At 39.5% G+C, this 17,488-nt stretch overlaps 1 protein-coding gene across 1 annotated transcript; it reads right to left on the bottom strand.

Moving 5' to 3' along the window:
* Positions 1–378: 378 nt before the first annotated feature.
* LOC137405838 (NF-X1-type zinc finger protein NFXL1-like) lies at positions 379–17,281 on the bottom strand. Its single transcript, XM_068092256.1, is given in 17 exon segments — positions 379–803; positions 1,241–1,438; positions 1,602–1,707; positions 1,884–2,014; positions 3,457–3,587; positions 6,125–6,230; positions 7,033–7,349; positions 8,440–8,629; positions 9,038–9,277; positions 9,448–9,548; positions 10,942–11,277; positions 11,280–11,311; positions 11,476–11,612; positions 12,793–12,902; positions 13,249–13,404; positions 13,503–13,610; positions 17,232–17,281. Coding segments are annotated over 16 exon segments (2,598 nt in total). The 5' UTR covers positions 13,597–13,610; positions 17,232–17,281; the 3' UTR covers positions 379–590.
* Between the last annotated feature and the right edge of the window lie 207 nt (positions 17,282–17,488).

The raw sequence follows: 17,488 nt of genomic DNA, 5'->3' as shown, positions 1-17,488 counted from the left end.
ATGTTTCCTGTCCATTGTTGTGCTCTTTCTGCATTTGAAGTCTGAGATATTAGTCAGTACACAAATCATACTGTTAACACTTGTTGTTGTTTCACCCTAGTTAATCATGCACGATATGAGTGCCACTAATATAACATATCAATACACTCAAATCTTCCTTCATCTGCTGTTCATCATTTCATCATTAAATTTGGTAGAAGATGGACCTTCACTTACAGGTGACAGGTTGCTAGTAGCGGAACAGGCCTGCCACCTAATTTGATTGGAGAGCAGTGAGAGCTACAATAACACTTTACAGCTTGAGATAAACAAATTTTACTGCAGACAACAAAAAATTAATTTCATAAATAGTTTTCATAAACAAAATTTAGCAGAAGCAGCACTTGCTATAAAATTAAGAGATAAATTATGGCTGTAACTAGCAGCTTGAACAGTGGTGAAATAGAAATAAAATTAAATATATGGACAACCGGAATGCAGATTTGTGAGAAGTTGTTATCGTATTAGATCAGAGTATTGAATGATTGCATTCAAAACATGAATGTTTGACACGTTGTAACAAGTGCCCTTCATGTCGGTGCCACTTTAGGCTAATCTTCTGATGTGATTGCAGCATAGAAAACTGCGATGAAGGTGAGAACAACTCCTACTATCAACCCATACTTTGATATTGCCTTCCACGGTAACAAGCTCTGCGACTCTGATACGGATACCTCACGCTTCTTTCTCTTGCGCTGCCGCCTCCCAGGCAGCATAGCTCCTGGATCAACCTCCTCCTCTGGAGTCTCTCCTTGTGACACCTGCTATATCATGCCGTGTGTTACCAGTACAAAATGTCATATACATTTTTATCTCAATATAGCAAGTGGCATGCTAAATATTCAACCTTTTTGTTTATGGTACGACAATAATAAGGCATCTCAAGTAAAGAGGCCACCTGTGAACTAAACAGGCAACATTGTGAGTTAAACAGGCCCACCCTTCACCCCACCCTTTCCCTCCCCCTGAGAGTTAAACAGCCCTCCTGTGAACTAAACACACCCCTGCGAGTTGAACACATCCCTGCGAGTTAAAAACACCTCTACGAGTTAAACAAACCCCCGCCAGTAACTTCTGGTGACCAAGTGAGTGAGACAGGTAGAGCTATTGATAGTGTAATTAGACCCTTTGTATGGGTGTCAAGAAAGAAACAATTGGGAAAGTTCTTTTGAGATCAAAAGGTTAAACATATTCACTCCACCTGATTGGCTGTATCGTTGCATATTAGCTTTTCTTTGCACTTCTCATTGCAGGCCAGAGAATGACCTGCTGACAGATGGCAGACAACGGTCTGTTTTAATGTCTTACATGGACATCTTAGAACCACTTTCTTGTTGCATTTGAGTTGACAATCTCCTGGTGGATGACACAGTAAGGAGCATGGGTGTCCACATGGAAGCTAGACAACAAAATAGAAACTCTAACTACTAATCACCATAATATTTCATATATTTACATATTTATTTCATATAAGTTTACTGCCTTCTATTTAATAAGAACAAACTTTGCAAGAACTTGGCTGAGGACTACAAAATGAAAAGAATAGTGAGCCATAAACAGACCTCCTTGGGACACAATCCAGGACAACACAACTTCTCTTTTTTGTTGAAACTCATAGCAGTCCACTCAAAGCAAGGAAAAAAGAGTAAGGTAACTCCGCAATGGCATCTAAAATAACGATATTTCAATACCTGTGAATTACTGAATAATAAGGAATAAGATGGCACAAACTAAAGCCAAGTTTACAACAGTAGATACCAATAAAAATAAAAGCAAATGAGAAATACGAGGGTAATCAATACGTAATCAATAAATCAATATGTATGATCTATGAAATGTTTCACCTGCTTTTTATAGATTGTTTGCAAGGAGGACATTTGCCAGGGTGACACGGTTTGAGGCATGGATGAGAGCACCCGTCGATTCTTGCTTGACTGCACTCTTGTTCACACTGTTCACAGTCTACACCAGAAGTCTGTGGGAGGCCATGATGAAAAGCAGTTATGAACAAGTTTGAAAACTTTTAATGAAGGGATGAACTCCAAATAATTCACTGATCACCCAAATTGTTATAAAATGGAACTACTGCAGTGAGAGGATGTCGTCTGGTAGCTGAAACATTTACCAATGGCTCATTTGGATTTACATAAAACATAATCAGAGTGGTTGGTGAACCACAGTCGAAGTGATTTCTGCACATACTAAAGATGGTTTCTGAACATACTTAAAGGTTGACTTGCAACAAAATTCACATTACAGTTATTTGGTTTCATAAGATTCACCATGTTTTACTCTGCTGCGTTGTAGGTGCAAAATATGTGAAAATGTGATTACAAGCTCTTAAAAGCTGAAAACGAACAGTTAATCGCCGCCATCATGAAACTGCCGTAGATTAGAATCTCTTTCCAAAACGGCTCAAATGGGACGTAATTGAACACGATGGATTCTGTTTAAACCTTCATGCAACCTCATTCGTCGAAAAATTTTCACAAATATATTTCCCGCATTCAATAAAACCATGTCTATTGTCCTTACGCATCTATTGCATCATCATTGTAATGCTGTCACTTTCAGCACTGATATCTTATAACCTATGAAAATTCGTTCAAGTTTTTAATCTGAGCTGGAAGGAGTACATATCATTCTCTGATAAACATGACGAGCCTGTTGGTCACTTATGATAATCGAAAAATGCTGCAGGAATTATTCGCGCTATTTGGCAGGAAGTATGGGTCACATGATCAGATTACGACTAGACGATTAGACTAAGCCGAAACAAAACTGTAAAGGAGGAAACATCTATATTTGATAAGGGCTCTTCGGTAAAACCTGAAATGTTAGTAATAAACTAGTGCTACGAAAAGTTTTATATTGAGCCTTTTATTGGCCTTTCAATTCACGTGAGAACATCCCGGGTAAAAACAATAACCAAATGGATTGACTACGTCAGAGAAATAAACAGATTCCAATCTATGGCGGCTTTTCGTTTTTGAGCTTTTAAGAGCTTGTAATCACATTTTCACATATTTTGCACCTACAACACAACAGAGTAAGACATGGTGAATTTTTTGATACCAAATAACTGTAATGTGAATTTTGTTGCAAATCAACCTTTAAGATTTCTGAACATACTCAAGGTGATTTCTGAACATACTCAAGGTGATTTCTGAACATACTCAAGGTGATTTCTGAACATACTCAAGGTGATTTCTGAACATACTCAAGGCGATTTCTGAAATATGGTCAAAATAGCTGATGAAACGCACTCAAGGTGGTTGGTGAAACATGCTAGAAACACTTGATAAACCATACTGATAGTGGCTGTTGTATCAAACACATTCTGGTAAGTAGAAACTAGACAAAGTTGCGGTGATACATGCCAGGTAGATTTATGCGTAAGAAACAGAAAAACCTCACCTTTTCTGTAGACAAAAAGTGACACTCTTTTGTGCACTTGTGATTTGTGCACCTCAGTGTCTGGCCGCACTCCCTGTTACAACTGTAGACCTTGGCCTTACTGCAAGAAAGGGTCGTATTCTCATGACCTCCTAAAATACATGATCTATTCAGCTATTCACTATTCATAAGGTCCTTAACTGACTGCAAGATAAGACAACTTCTCTAATCATGTAGTAAGAGTAGTGGACTTACCACTGTCATCTCCAAGTCTTGTTAACTTTTTCACAACGAAAAATTTTTGCTTGCTCTCATGGAATTAATTTTTTTTTGAAAAAACTGTTCACTGACACTCAGTGTTTTTTTTTCTCAGTTTCAGTCGACTATTTTAAATTTCTTTAAAATCAACAGAAAGTTCTGCATCATGATCAATGCATTTGGAAGTACAGAAGCCATGTTTAATAATTTTTCTATTTTTCCAAAATAAAAAATCTGCCGTTTTTGCAGTTTGACCAAAAGGCAAGATTTCAATTCCTTATTCTAGAAATATAATTATTTTCCTTTCCTCCATCCTAAACTGGAAATGAGAAAATATAGAGACCGTGATTTTATGCAGTGAATTCTGAGTGAAAAAGAAACTACGGTGGTGTGCATAAACTTGGAATCACATTGTTTTGTTCACTCTATATCGAATGGATCTTCCATTTGCTTTCTATTTTCCCGCCAATTATGATGCCATGCCAGATATTATATAACAATCTGATCAGCAGAAGATGTGCTTTCAAACAATGCATTGATTGATTTAACACAATCATTTCTGAGTGATTTATATTAATCCTATTAAACAGATTAGCAATTTTATCTGGTCTTGTACGTAATCTGGTTATAACAGGTTAGCACAAACCTTCCCAGCTGAGAAAGTTTACTACTTGTCAAATTTCAAAGAAAGTGAAATATCCTAAATCCCATCATGATGGCATTTCAGTTATGCAATTTGCTGACTGTTGCATATTTAAAGCAGGACACTTGAAGTCTTATTCATTCTCAGTTTAACTTTGAACTCAGTTTGACTTGGAACTTTGCCATGCCTAAAGTGTTATCTACAGAGAGAAGAGCCATCATTCTGCACCTTCACAAACAGCAAAAGACCCAAAGACAGATAGCTGCGGAAGTTGGTTGTTCTCAGAAGGCAGTCTACACAGCAATCAAGACTTGGACCTCCAATGGCAGTCTTAAACCCACCTACTCTGCTGGACGACCCAAGAAGACGACTATCCGTGAAGATCGGTATCTGGTACGAAGATCCCTCGCTGACAGACATCTGAACAGTACTCAACTTTGTAAGGAAATCAAGGACAACAGAGATATTGAGATTCACCCTAGTACAGTGCGAAGAAGACTGCTTGCAAATGGTTTGAAAGGCTGCAAGGCAAGGCGCAAGCCCTTAGTTTCTGAGAAACAGCGAAAGCATCGTCTAGAGTGGGCTAAAGATAAACGGTTCTGGACAACAGCCCAATGGCAAAGGGTCTTGTTCAGTGATGAGTCAACATTTACCATCCAAAACCACTCTGGAAATTGTTATGTGAGGAGACGACCTGGAGAGGAGTACAGCCCGGCTTGTACGCTACCAACCATCAAGCACCCTATTGGAGTCATGGTATGGGGTTGCATGACAGCTTTTGGTGTGGGAAGACTCTCCATTTGTGAAGGCATGATGAATGGAGACAAATACATCAAGACCATGGAAGATGTCATGCTTCCAAGTGCTCGGAGCCTGTTCACCAGCAACGACCAACCCTGGTACTACCAGGATGACAATGCACCCTGCCACCGTGCCAAGAGAGTCAAGGAGTGGATGACCGGAAGTAATGTGAGGGTAATAGACTGGCCAGCACAAAGCCCTGACCTGAATCCCATTGAAAATCTTTGGCAGCGTATTGGTGTGATAGTCAGCAAAGATAAACCAAAGACAAAACAGGAGCTCATAGAGAAGATTATTCATGCTTGGCATCACATCATCACTCCTGAAGAGCTCAGAAAGTTGGTAAACAGCATGCCTCGACGGTGTCAGATGGTGATCAAGAACAAGGGCTGGCCAATAAAATACTAATGCTCAGCTCAAGACACCTTACCAGTCCTTCTGAAGACCAACAATAACCCAACAGCCCTTTTCAGGGCCACCAATTTGTATAAAAGAGTTTGTTTGTATCCTATTTTATCAATTTTCACTAACAACATTCATAGCCTGCAATAAGTCTGCCTTTCGGTAGATCCACCCCTAGCGATAAAAATCTGAGAATATTTTTGAATATTTGGCATCATCTTGTTCTTCAGAATTTTCCCTTTCAAATGATATATATATTGATGTGGTTGAGACACTCAACTCCAAAGAATTTCTTAGACAACAGCATATAAACATACATATTTGAAGATTTAACTGGTGATTCCAAATTTATGCACACCACCGTAACTGCTTCATTTTGTTTTGGCGAAATGATAAACAATAGTTTTAATTTATTGTGACAAAATTTCGGGTCGATCGGTCAACTCCGATTTCTGACGACTGTTTTTATAAAGGTACTAATGCAAGTGGTTATAACAGCTTACCATCAGAATGAACAACATATGAGAACCTTTTGAAGAACTTTTCTTATAGAATAAGTTAATTAAACCTTTGCAGGTGACTCACCCTTGCATGTGACTGTACAGGGATAACTGCAAGGTGGGCATGGCTGTCTCTCTACAACATTGTAAGCTGGTGCTTGCTGCTCCCAAGGGCCAGCCAATTTTTTTTTCTGCAATATGCATGCCGTGGTTGCAAAATTGTAAGAAACAGTTCCAGGCAAGTTTGAGCAAAAATAATATTCTCTTATATAATTGCCTCACACTCAGGGTTGCCGGGGGTGTATTCGTTTTAATGCTATTCATTAGGCAGGAAAAATACCATGGAGCTTCTAAAAGTTCACTTCCAATTATTGGTTTGGTGTATGAGGTTCAATGATGACTCCTCAAATCTCAATGAACTCTTATTTTAGTACGTCGACTAAGAAAGGTGAATGGCTAAAATGCTATTGCGAGGTCACATGACCCTCCATACCTTAAATATCAACTAGTCTGCCCTGAATTTAAAACCCAAATCAATAAATAAAAATTGTTTATGTAATTAACTGTTGAAACTATGGCTCTCGGCGATTGTTTAACAGACAAACAGACTGATGACATCATCAGATGGAATATCCTAATTGTGTTTCAGGCATTACCATCTCCCGAAAGGAATAAGTTTAATTTGGAAGAATGATGATGTCACACTGTTGAGGACAAATATATGTCAATAATAAATTGGTAATAATAAGTCTGTAAAAACCTAAAAATACACTAAGTTAGCGCAATAGCTGATTGAGATTTCAAAATCATACAAAAAGTATTGCTCTTACAGTAAGTCATAATGAATGGCTTAAATTTTGAAAATCCAAGAAAAGATAACTCTTAAAGCTTTACCCAATAAACGATTAGGACTAAAATACATGAAAGCGGATAGCTCCCGCAAGGTATCACAACAAGTCAGACATCCTGAGCTGATAGAAACTTGTCACCCACCTCCAATTGAATCTTTACATACACAGCATCGTGACACCGCTCAGTACACGTATGGCTGCAGCCTGCCAGTTCCTTGCCACAGATGAGCAGACAACTAGGACAGGTGCCAAAATGACAGCTGTGCTTCTGGATGGCTGGGTGGTCACAGACAGCCTTATTGAGGCATGGCCACCGACACCTAGGGGGCTGAGCTGTCTTCTGACGGATACACGGAAAGGCTATCTTTGTCCGCTCACAATTGCACTTTTTTTCAACCACAACAGTGCATGGATAGCATGGTCCATCATGGCATGTCGATGTACACTTGTGGTTACCACCTAACATGAAACAATATTACTATGACATCCAATAAGGTTTAGAAATTACAAGATAAGATTACAAATGAGAAAGGGATAAGAACTATACAGAGAGTCCAGCTTCTTAAGAGCAAATACTTGTTGGGATTTCTAGATGAACCTCTTGAGAAATCACAACAGAGGTTGTGATTCGTCCAATTGGACCAGTTTAAACCAACAGAAATCCATATACTAAATAAGCCATATGTTTTTCCTTTTATAAATTGGTAACAAACGGTGCTGTAATAGGCACAAGGAAAAATGCTCATATAATAATGATGATGTGCTAATAGGAATCCCCATAACCATCTCACCCATATTTATCTTTGTATGTTTATATGTGAAATTTTTACAGTACAGCAATTGATTTACAACTGTGAAGCATCTCGCAAGAATCACTCGGTGTGAATTCTTGCGAGTTGAAAAGACTATAGAGCAGCTACAAACATGAGCACTAATCTCTGTACAAGTAGTATAATCATCTGAGAGAACCATTAATTGTAAAGACCTGGCAGTTCTAGGTTTTTGTTTGTAAACTAGATGAAAACAAAATGATAATAATGTTACAAATGGGATAAGCTAAAAATAAATTGTCAGTTCTGTAAACAGCAGTAGTTGATGCGAGAAATATGTTTAGACATATCTAATGTCCCAAAATAGCATTCACAAATTATTTTTTATATTTGGCATTATGATTATGGCATAGCTGGGTTTTTATGATTGACATTCTGTAGTATTTTATTTAGTATTTATTTACACACATTGTTTTTGAGACTAACAAAAATTTCTGTCTTTTTGTTATTTTGTATTTTAGCATGATGTCAATGCCTACCTAATAGTTTGTTCTGAAATTTCATGTAATCTGTATGACTCAGCAAGTGTACCTATATTTTTTTTATTATACAAACAATAGAATGGACCTATATTTTTAACATTAGGTAAAATGACTTTGTGAGACAAAACCTGAAATATACTAATTAATTTAATATCTTATTATTATATTATAATTATTATATAAGAAGTGTAATAGTGTCAGAGGGCTAAGTAGTTAACATTAGTATGCAGTACGTACACTTGAGCTTCTTGCCACAAATCTGATCGCACTGAGAACAGGAAGTACCATCGCAACAGCGTCTCTTGCATTGATGTCGCTCACATGACTTCATCTTTTGACAGCGTGTGTCACAAGCAAATGGCTTGGCACACGGCAGCTCTTTCTGCTTGGCACCACACCGACAAGACTTCATTGCCACTTGTAGACACTAAACCGTATAATTCACGCAATATAGCTCACACACTGGATCTACAGATCTTGCACAGCTCCTTTTACCACCAAAAAAAGGGGTCACGCACAGGTTAATCAGGGGAGACTAACATTTTCACGACCACTCTAATAATTTAAATGGCATCTAAAATGTACAAACAGTGATTGCTAGCTATTATATAGTGTGCAGTTCTAGATTGCCAACATAAACTTTCAAACAAACAAAAACGATATTATATTATTTTAACTGTTCGAGATAAGAAGCAAGTGTTATTACGATTTCTCCCCAAAAATATACATGCATAGCCCAAATGTTAAATGCAAGCATGGATGCTCTCGAGTCAAATATCTCACCTGACTACAACTGTCAAATATCTCACCTGACTACAACTGCCAAATATCTCACCTGACTACAACTGTCAGTGTGACATTTCTCTGTGCAAAAGTGTTTCCCACAAGACAATGGCTTCCCGCATGTATCTCCACAGCACGGTACGTCTTCCGTACAAGGCAAGTTTGTTATAGAGCTTTTACCACAAGGACAGTGCCTATTCACTGCAGACCTTTCACAAGCTCCGCATTCTCCCGGTTTGTGACACTTTTTTTTGCAGTAGTGATTGCCACAGACTAACAACCTGCCACACACCTGTCAAATCGTGCCAATCGGAATTAGTACTGTACACGAACGCAGCACAACTACTTGTCATCTTGACAGGGTTGGAACAGATGCAATGTGAGCCTTTATAACCCTGACTACTGCTGCTAATACAGGTATTAAATACGCATACATAACAACTTGAAAAGTCTATGACCTACCGTATCACATGACCAAGAGGGTTGGGCACACGGCCTTTTCATTTTCTCTCTCTTGCAATTACAGCTCTGTAGGCTGGTCTCTGGACAAGGATTACACTCACCTGTCAAAAAAAACTGACCAGTAAATCAATTAAGAATGACAAACATCCTAAGCAGACAGCAATTTCACCAAGGAGCATTCCGGAAGGTTAAGTTACTTTGTTTTCAAATTAGCTGCCCTCAACACAATTGCTCAACTACCTGGCTATGAGTGCACAATATACACAGAGACCAAATAGAAATGGACTAGACTTCATCCAGTCATATATCCCCTTTGTGCATCCAACTTTAAGAGGATGATAACTTGCTGGAGAGCAATTCTCTACATAATGGGTTGTTCTATGGAAAAAGATAGTGTCAACCAGACGGGTTAGAGTTCTGACGGAGACTGGAGTAAAACTATTCTTAGACGCTTGTCTAGTAGACAGCCTGCTGACGAAGCAGTTAATCTCAATATGACACGTCAGAGATGCCATGGAGGATGGCAGGTGAGGTGTGATAATATGTGTACCGTAAGTCCTCATGCTCAAGCCATAGACCAAGGTCATAGACCGCGGCTAAGGCCATTCTTTTAAAACTTATATGGGGCTCAGGGCGGCTTCTCGATAAATGCGGTCTCTGCTCAGCTCCCGCGCTATAACCATAGAATCGCATTCATGATACACTTTTATGTATGGGGGTTTTGGCGACCTACTCGTTTACTTTCAAGGTCATGTTTATGGAATACTCTAGACTAAAGAAGAATTTATCGCTCTAAGCTGAGATGAATTCGGGACACACGAGTGAGAGACAAATGGTTGGGAGCGTGTTAATACCTGCTGAAATCGAAGCAGAAACTATGGACCAAACTAAGCGCACAACTCACCACATCAAACCAATTGCAGCAAGCCACAGGCGTTCAGTTATTTCACATCGTTAGCAGCAGCAAGACTTAACTCATTAACTTGATACAACCATGCCCACTAGTGCTAAACCTTCACGAAAAACCTACAGCCTATAAGCCCTCTAACAGCGCAATAAAAATCTAGCTGAGACATGGCAAGTAAATTCTTGATGCAGGGGTTCAGAAATTTTAATTCGAACATGGAAGTAAAAAAAATTCTTTTCACATGCACTGATGTAGCCTGTTTTCTTATTCAAGAGTACGGGGGTATAGCGAAATCCGTCTCAACACTCTCGCTCCCGAAGGAGTCAAGGACGAAAAAACCTTAGTCGTTAGCCGTGGTCTGTGGGCATATGCGGCTTGTTGGTAAGGGCGGCTAGATACCACAGACAGCTTGTTGGAGTTATTTTTTCCTTCATGAGTCATCTGTTTGTGAGCACAAGCCGAGCCGCTTGAGCATGAGGACTTACGATAAAGGGTTCTTCAAGTTGGTGGGCTGATTGGTACTAAAACAACAAGCTTGCGCTGAGCTAAGAGACTGCTTTAAGTCTTACGATGGTCAGGGGTCTCACCTGTGTGGCAGACGTCAGAACATCGATGGTGACCACAAGACAAGAGCTTCGGGCAGCGTTGGCCACATGACCAGCTCTTAGCACCACACCGACGTGAGATTGGAGCTTTCTCTCCACAGTGACAGGCGATCATAACAGATTTAGGGCAATGGGGACATGGCCCGGGATGACACAAAAGCAAGCAATGATGTCCACAGACGGGCTTGAGCGCTCTTTGACAGGTCTCTCCGCAAGAATGTGGAAGATTCCATGGATCATCAATCGGGTTTCTCGTTTTACCGCAGTAACACATGTAGGCTGAGGGAAGGTTGCTAGGGTCGTACTCCATTCGACACTTGGGACTAAATAGAGAACAAAAGTGAACATGGCGCTCGATAGAAAAACATCTTTAAAATAAACTGCTTAATGCTGGATGCTACAGCAGAGTCTTCTGAATTCAGACAAATAGAGTAACAGATTGTATGATGAAAGATGAATGGAGCACGAGTAAGAAGCAGTGCTTTAGTAGCGACAATAAGGAGAGAGAAAGCTTACCAATGCCAGGGTACCTTCTTGTTAGGAAAGTGTTGGTCACTGAGAACGTGCAACTTCTGCTGGTAAGCTCCCTCTCGTATCCATTGCTGAATACAGTCCATATGAAGACTGCAGTAACATGAACCACAATTCCAGATCTGCAAGAGGTGTAGAGTGACCAAGATGACACGCAAGACAAGTGTCTGTCTGAAAGATGTGTAGGCTGTCCTACTATGAGTGGGTAATGAGCAGTGTCAGTAGACTTCGTACTTTACCTTTCTATATGCACCAATGTTAAATACAAAAACAGAGTGAACTAACAAATAAAATAACTGGCATATGTGCTTTGTGGGTGAGAAGGGAGACTGCTAAAAAGACGGGAAGTGAGCATTACATAGGGTAAGAAACTAGCAAATAGTAAAAAAGTGCAGAAGTGATGGAGAGGAGAAGTGACTGCTAGCGGGGAATGACAAAAGGGAAGTACCATAGAGTATGTGGCGTAGAGTGAGGAAGTGACATAGAGTGAGGAAGTGACATAGAGTGATGAAGTGACAGAGTGATGAAGTGACATAGAGTGATGAAGTGACATAGAGTGAGGAAGTGACATAGAGTGAGGAAGTGACATAGAGTGAGGAAGTGACATAGAGTGAGGAAGTGACATAGAGTGAGGAAGTGACATAGAGTGAGGAATTGACATAGAGTGAGGAAGTGACATAGAGGGAGGAATTGACATAGAGTGGGGAAGTGACATAGAGTGATGAAGTGACATAGAGTGAAGAAGTGACATAGAGTGAGGAAGTGACATAGAGTGAGGAAGTGACATAGAGTGAGGAAGTGACATAGAGTGAGGAAGTGACATAGAGTGAGGAATTGACATAGAGTGAGGAGGTGACATAGAGTGAGGAAGTGACATAGAGTGAGGAAGTGACATAGAGTGAGGAAGTGACATAGAGTGAGGAAGTGACATATAGCGAGGGAGTGACATAGAGCGAGGGAGTGACATAGAGTGAGGAATTGACATAGAGTGAGGAGGTGACATAGAGTGAGGAAGTGACATAGAGTCAGGAAGTGACATAGAGTGAGGAAGTGACATAGAGTGAGGAAGTGACATAGAGTGAGGGAGTGACATAGAGTGATGAAGTGACATAGAGTGAGGAAGTGACATAGAGTGAGGAAGTGAAGGAAGTCAGAGCGAATAACAGGACAACTATATAAAGGAAAGCAGAAATACAGAATGAGAAAAGAAAGAACTAAGGGAAGAAGAGTGATGAGATATATGGATAGGCCTATTAGAGCGAGAGAAGCATGCATAGGGTAACTAAGGCTGAATACACTTACTGGGTCAGCCCTGTCAATGGTCTCAAGACATATTAGGCAAACATTCGTATCTTCATTGAGTACTGTGTCAACCACTGAATGTGTGTCGATAAGCCCAGACTCGTCACAATCTACGACCGACATAAAACTCCTTCAGCCAATTTCAAAGGTATATAAATTTACAGATTCCATATTCAATTGGCTGAGTGTCACTACAAAGAACTCCATAAATTTGTTTAAAAACAGATGATGTTATGACGATGACTTGAAAATCATTCCACTAATTAGTATTGTCAGCATTACAAAGCTGTTCTATGATTTGATATTTGCTAACTGTCTAATGCTTGTGAGAGGGTAGCTGATGCTGCAATGTAATTTCGAATGGAGTAAAGTAGTGCTAAACATAATGAACATTTACACAAAAAATTTGTTAAACTGTAAAATACGAGCCGCAGAGACCCTACTGAGTATTCTTACCATATTGAGCATAAGAGGCAGTCACTTTCTTTAACAATTCTTCACCGACATCATCATTTGTAGGTGAGGGGGTTGGAACAGTCTCTTCTCGTTGTCTACAAAGATGTCGTTCTACGCTGTCATAGTTTGGCTTTGAGGCCTCCTGAAAGCGTCTCTCTAAACAAGCATATAAAGTTATAAACGTTGACTCCATACGCAGCATTCAAAAGTGTTTCAGTAGTCTGTGTTGAACAAGAATTGTTGGACATACAAACCAGCAGAAAGAACTCCCGGTGATGCTGGCCGTTTGCTCTGGTGAGTGTTAGCCGAGTCACCACGGCCCCGACCATAGCTACGGATGTATGACATGGCACCCTCACTTCCTGTAACACCACCCTTACATACAGTTTCAGTGATGTTCATTTTGAAATGGAGTATAGTTGGCAATATTTTAGCTCGACTTTAAATATTGGTTCTATATGCTGAAGCAAGATTATTGTAACTTTTCAATTTTGAAACGAGACCTTTGAGTTGAACTAAGCCACATGTCAAAGAATCATAACTTTTACAGGTCATTTTGAGAACAATCTGTGCATAACTTGTTAAAAAGCAAAACGAACAACACAAAAGATAGAATTTGTTATAATACCGCTATAGAATATGCAGCATGATGGTCATTACTCAGATGAGAGATAGTAGTTTTATGAGTTGTGTCAATATTCCAAGTCTGTGCTTTACAGAATGTCAAAGAACAAAGCAATCATTAGTAACTCTAATATATGTAACTCTAATATATGTAACTCTAATATATGTAACTCTAATATATGTAACTCTAATATATGTAACTCTAATATATGTAACTCTAATATATGTAACTCTAATATATGTAACTCTAATATATGTAACTCTAATATATGTAACTCTAATATATGTAACTCTAATATATGTAACTCTAATATATGTAACTCTAATATACGTTGGGATGTTGAGTAGTTAGACATGCTTTCAACATGGTCTTGTTTGGTTGGCACAGACAATTCTGAAGAGAAAGACTCCAGTCATGACATTGTAAATTGATTAACAAAGATTGATCAAGAGACTGATTAATATAACATTGATTACACTTGGCATTTTTTTGCTTTGGTGTATTATTAAAAGTATGATAAACAATTTTTATTCAAAGTGCAATGCTTCTAGTAGTCTTCAACTTGTAACCAGTGATTTATAAAAAATGGCAACCGGCAGTGTTACAAACAGTTTAATGTATTTTATTATCAACTAATGACATTGAACTACTAATTGTTTAGTTAAAATCAGCATTTTTATGGTAATACAGTCAAACGTCAACGTATAAAAATCTTAACATACAAGTTTTTTCTCATATGGTGTAAATCTGTTAAGTTTAAACCTGTCAATGACGTAAAACAGTTAATCAAAATTAAATTAATTTCCCAATAATCGTAAATCATGCATTTTGCCTAAATGGATATCTGTATTGATATTCCTTATTGTAACAGCTACTAGGAGTGCGCCTCGGTAGAGTTCTACAGCTACTAGGGGAGCACCTCAGTAGAGTTCTACAGCTACTAGGGGTGCACCTCAGTAGAGTTCTACAGCTACTAGGGGTGCACCTCAGTAGAATACTACAGCTACTAGGAGTGCGCCTCGGTAGAGTTCTACAGCTACTAGGGGTGCACATCAGTAGAGTTCTACAGCTACTAGGAGTGCACCTCAGTAGAGTTCTACAGCTACTAGGGGTGCTCATCAGTAGAGTTCTACAGCTACTAGGAGTGCACCTCGGTAGAGTTCTACAGCTACTAGGGGTGCACCTCAGTAGAATTCTACAGCTACTAGGGGTGCACCTCAGTAGAGTTCTACAGCTACTAGGGGTGCACCTCAGTAGAATACTACAGCTACTAGGAGTGCACCTCAGTAGAGTTCTACAGCTATTAGGAGTGCGCCTCGGTAGAGTTCTACAGCTACTAGGAGTGCACCTCAGTAGAGTTCTACAGCTACTAAGGGTGCACATCAGTAGAGTTCTACAGCTACTAGGAGTGCACCTCAGTAGAGTTCTACAGCTACTAGGAGTGCACCTCAGTAGAATTCTACAGCTACTAGGGGTGCACATCAGTAGAATTCTACAGCTACTAGGAGTGCGCCTCGGTAGAGTTCTACAGCTACTAGGGGTGCACCTCAGTAGAATTCTACAGCTACTAGGGGTGCACCCCAGTAGAGTTCTACAGCTACTAGGGGTCCACCTCAGTAGAGCTCTACAGCTACTAGGGATGCACATTAGTAAAGCTCTACAGCTAATAGGAGTGCACCTCAGTAGAGTTCTACAGCTACTAGAGGTGCACCTCCGTAGAGCTCTACAGCTACTAGGGGTGCACATCAGTAGAGCTCTACAGCTAATAGGGGTGCACCTCAGTAGAATTCTACAGCTACTAGTGGTGCACCTCAGTAGAGTTCTACAGCTACTAGGGGTGCTCATCAGTAGAATTCTACAGCTACTAGGGGTGCACCTCAGTAGAGTTCTACAGCTAATAGGGGTCCACCTCAGTAGAGCTCTACAGCTACTAGGGGTGCACCTCAGTAGAGCTCTACAGCTAATAGGAGTGCACCTCAGTAGAGTTCTACAGCTACTAGAGGTGCACCTCTGTAGAGCTCTACAGCTACTAGGGGTGCACATCAGTAGAGCTCTACAGCTAATAGGGGTGCACCTCAGTAGAGTTCTACAGCTACTAGGGGTGCATCTCCGTAGAGCTCTACAGCTACTAGGGGCGCACATCAGTTCCACAATCTAATAAAGCTAAACATTTATTTGGGAACAATAAAGCTGATTTGAGTTATACTCTGTTTTACAATCAGATGCCAATGGGTACCTGATGAATTACATGGTTATCATAAATTAACAAAATATACTTTTAAATTATATGATTAGATGAAGTGCTATTTTGTTTATTGTGAGTTGTACACGCTGCCGAGAGCAGTCAATAAGAACGATTACGTAGATGTTCCTAATGGCACCATGACATGTAGCATTGATTTGTCTGTGGTAGTTGTGCAATTTGAGAGTTTGCAATGAATTTTTTGACAAAAGATAACTTTCCAATGGTTATGCTTGCAAAGTAAAAACTGTTACAATTTCTGCTATATTCAATCAGATATCTAAAGCTCTGCTAAGCCTGCAATCTGTCCAGTACCAATAGACTACCTAGCAGTTACCAATAGACTTACTAGCCAACTCCCTATTCTTGTTTAGTTGCTGGTGACTGTATAAACTACTTCTGTATGACCAATTTATTACCATATCAATTTGTGAATTATCAATATGTAAACAAAACGGTAGACTGAGAAATTTCTTTTAGCCCAAGTTTGTTTTCTAAAATCAATGATTCGGTGAAAGACATTATTGCTAGTTTTTTTACCTCTAGCGGACTCCTGATCGGTCAAAGTTGGTGAGTGCATGTTTTAAGGTTTACAACTCATATTCACAATTAAATGATTTTTTTGCTACAAAACACTGCCAGGTTATTATTCCGTGTTAAAAAAATTACAGCTTGAATCGGTATCCATCTCCTTCAAATAGGCTCTACCAACTGGCAAATCAGGCTATAGTGAATAAAGCACCATGTTCTTCCAAATAGTCCATAATGGGCTACTTTAAGTAGTTTTCAATGACAGCCCAGAGTAGAAAAAGTACGAATCTGTTGAATGCGATGCAATTCAAATCAAAAGGGGGTTTTATGATGGACATGAGCTGCAAAAAATGGCAATGATGATAACAAATAGAGTGAGCTGGGTATTGTGGATTAACTAAACTCAAGGCAGTCATTGTTGAATCGGCAGGTTACTATGGTCGGGCTATGGTCATTCCTTAGTACAGTCAACAAGTGCCTAAAAATTCTGCACTAGTGCTCTGATTTAAACAGCATATGCAAGCAGATTCACTCTAGTGCCATTGGCACGAGCACCAGAGGATTGTCAATACGATTGTGGCTCACCACTTGCTTCTTTACTTTACAAATCCCTGTATATTTATGTTACACGTTAAACCATAACTGCCACCATCCTGAGTAGAAGTTTTTCAAATAGCAAATCAACTATGCTGATCACTATGGGCACACTATTTTTCATATTTATTGCCTCAATAAAAAAATTCCAAACAGTTTTGAGATTAATTTGCATTTTGTCCCCAAAACGATGTCATTTAGAACACGTCGCTATTTAGCGGATATCGTTAATTTAGTGGCGTAACCTA

The sequence above is a fragment of the Watersipora subatra genome, chromosome 10 (genome assembly GCF_963576615.1).
Source record: "Watersipora subatra chromosome 10, tzWatSuba1.1, whole genome shotgun sequence".
NCBI lineage: Eukaryota > Metazoa > Bryozoa > Gymnolaemata > Cheilostomatida > Watersiporidae > Watersipora > Watersipora subatra.
Note: the sequence above shows the minus strand (reverse complement) of the source record. Positions and strands in the feature narration are given on the sequence as shown.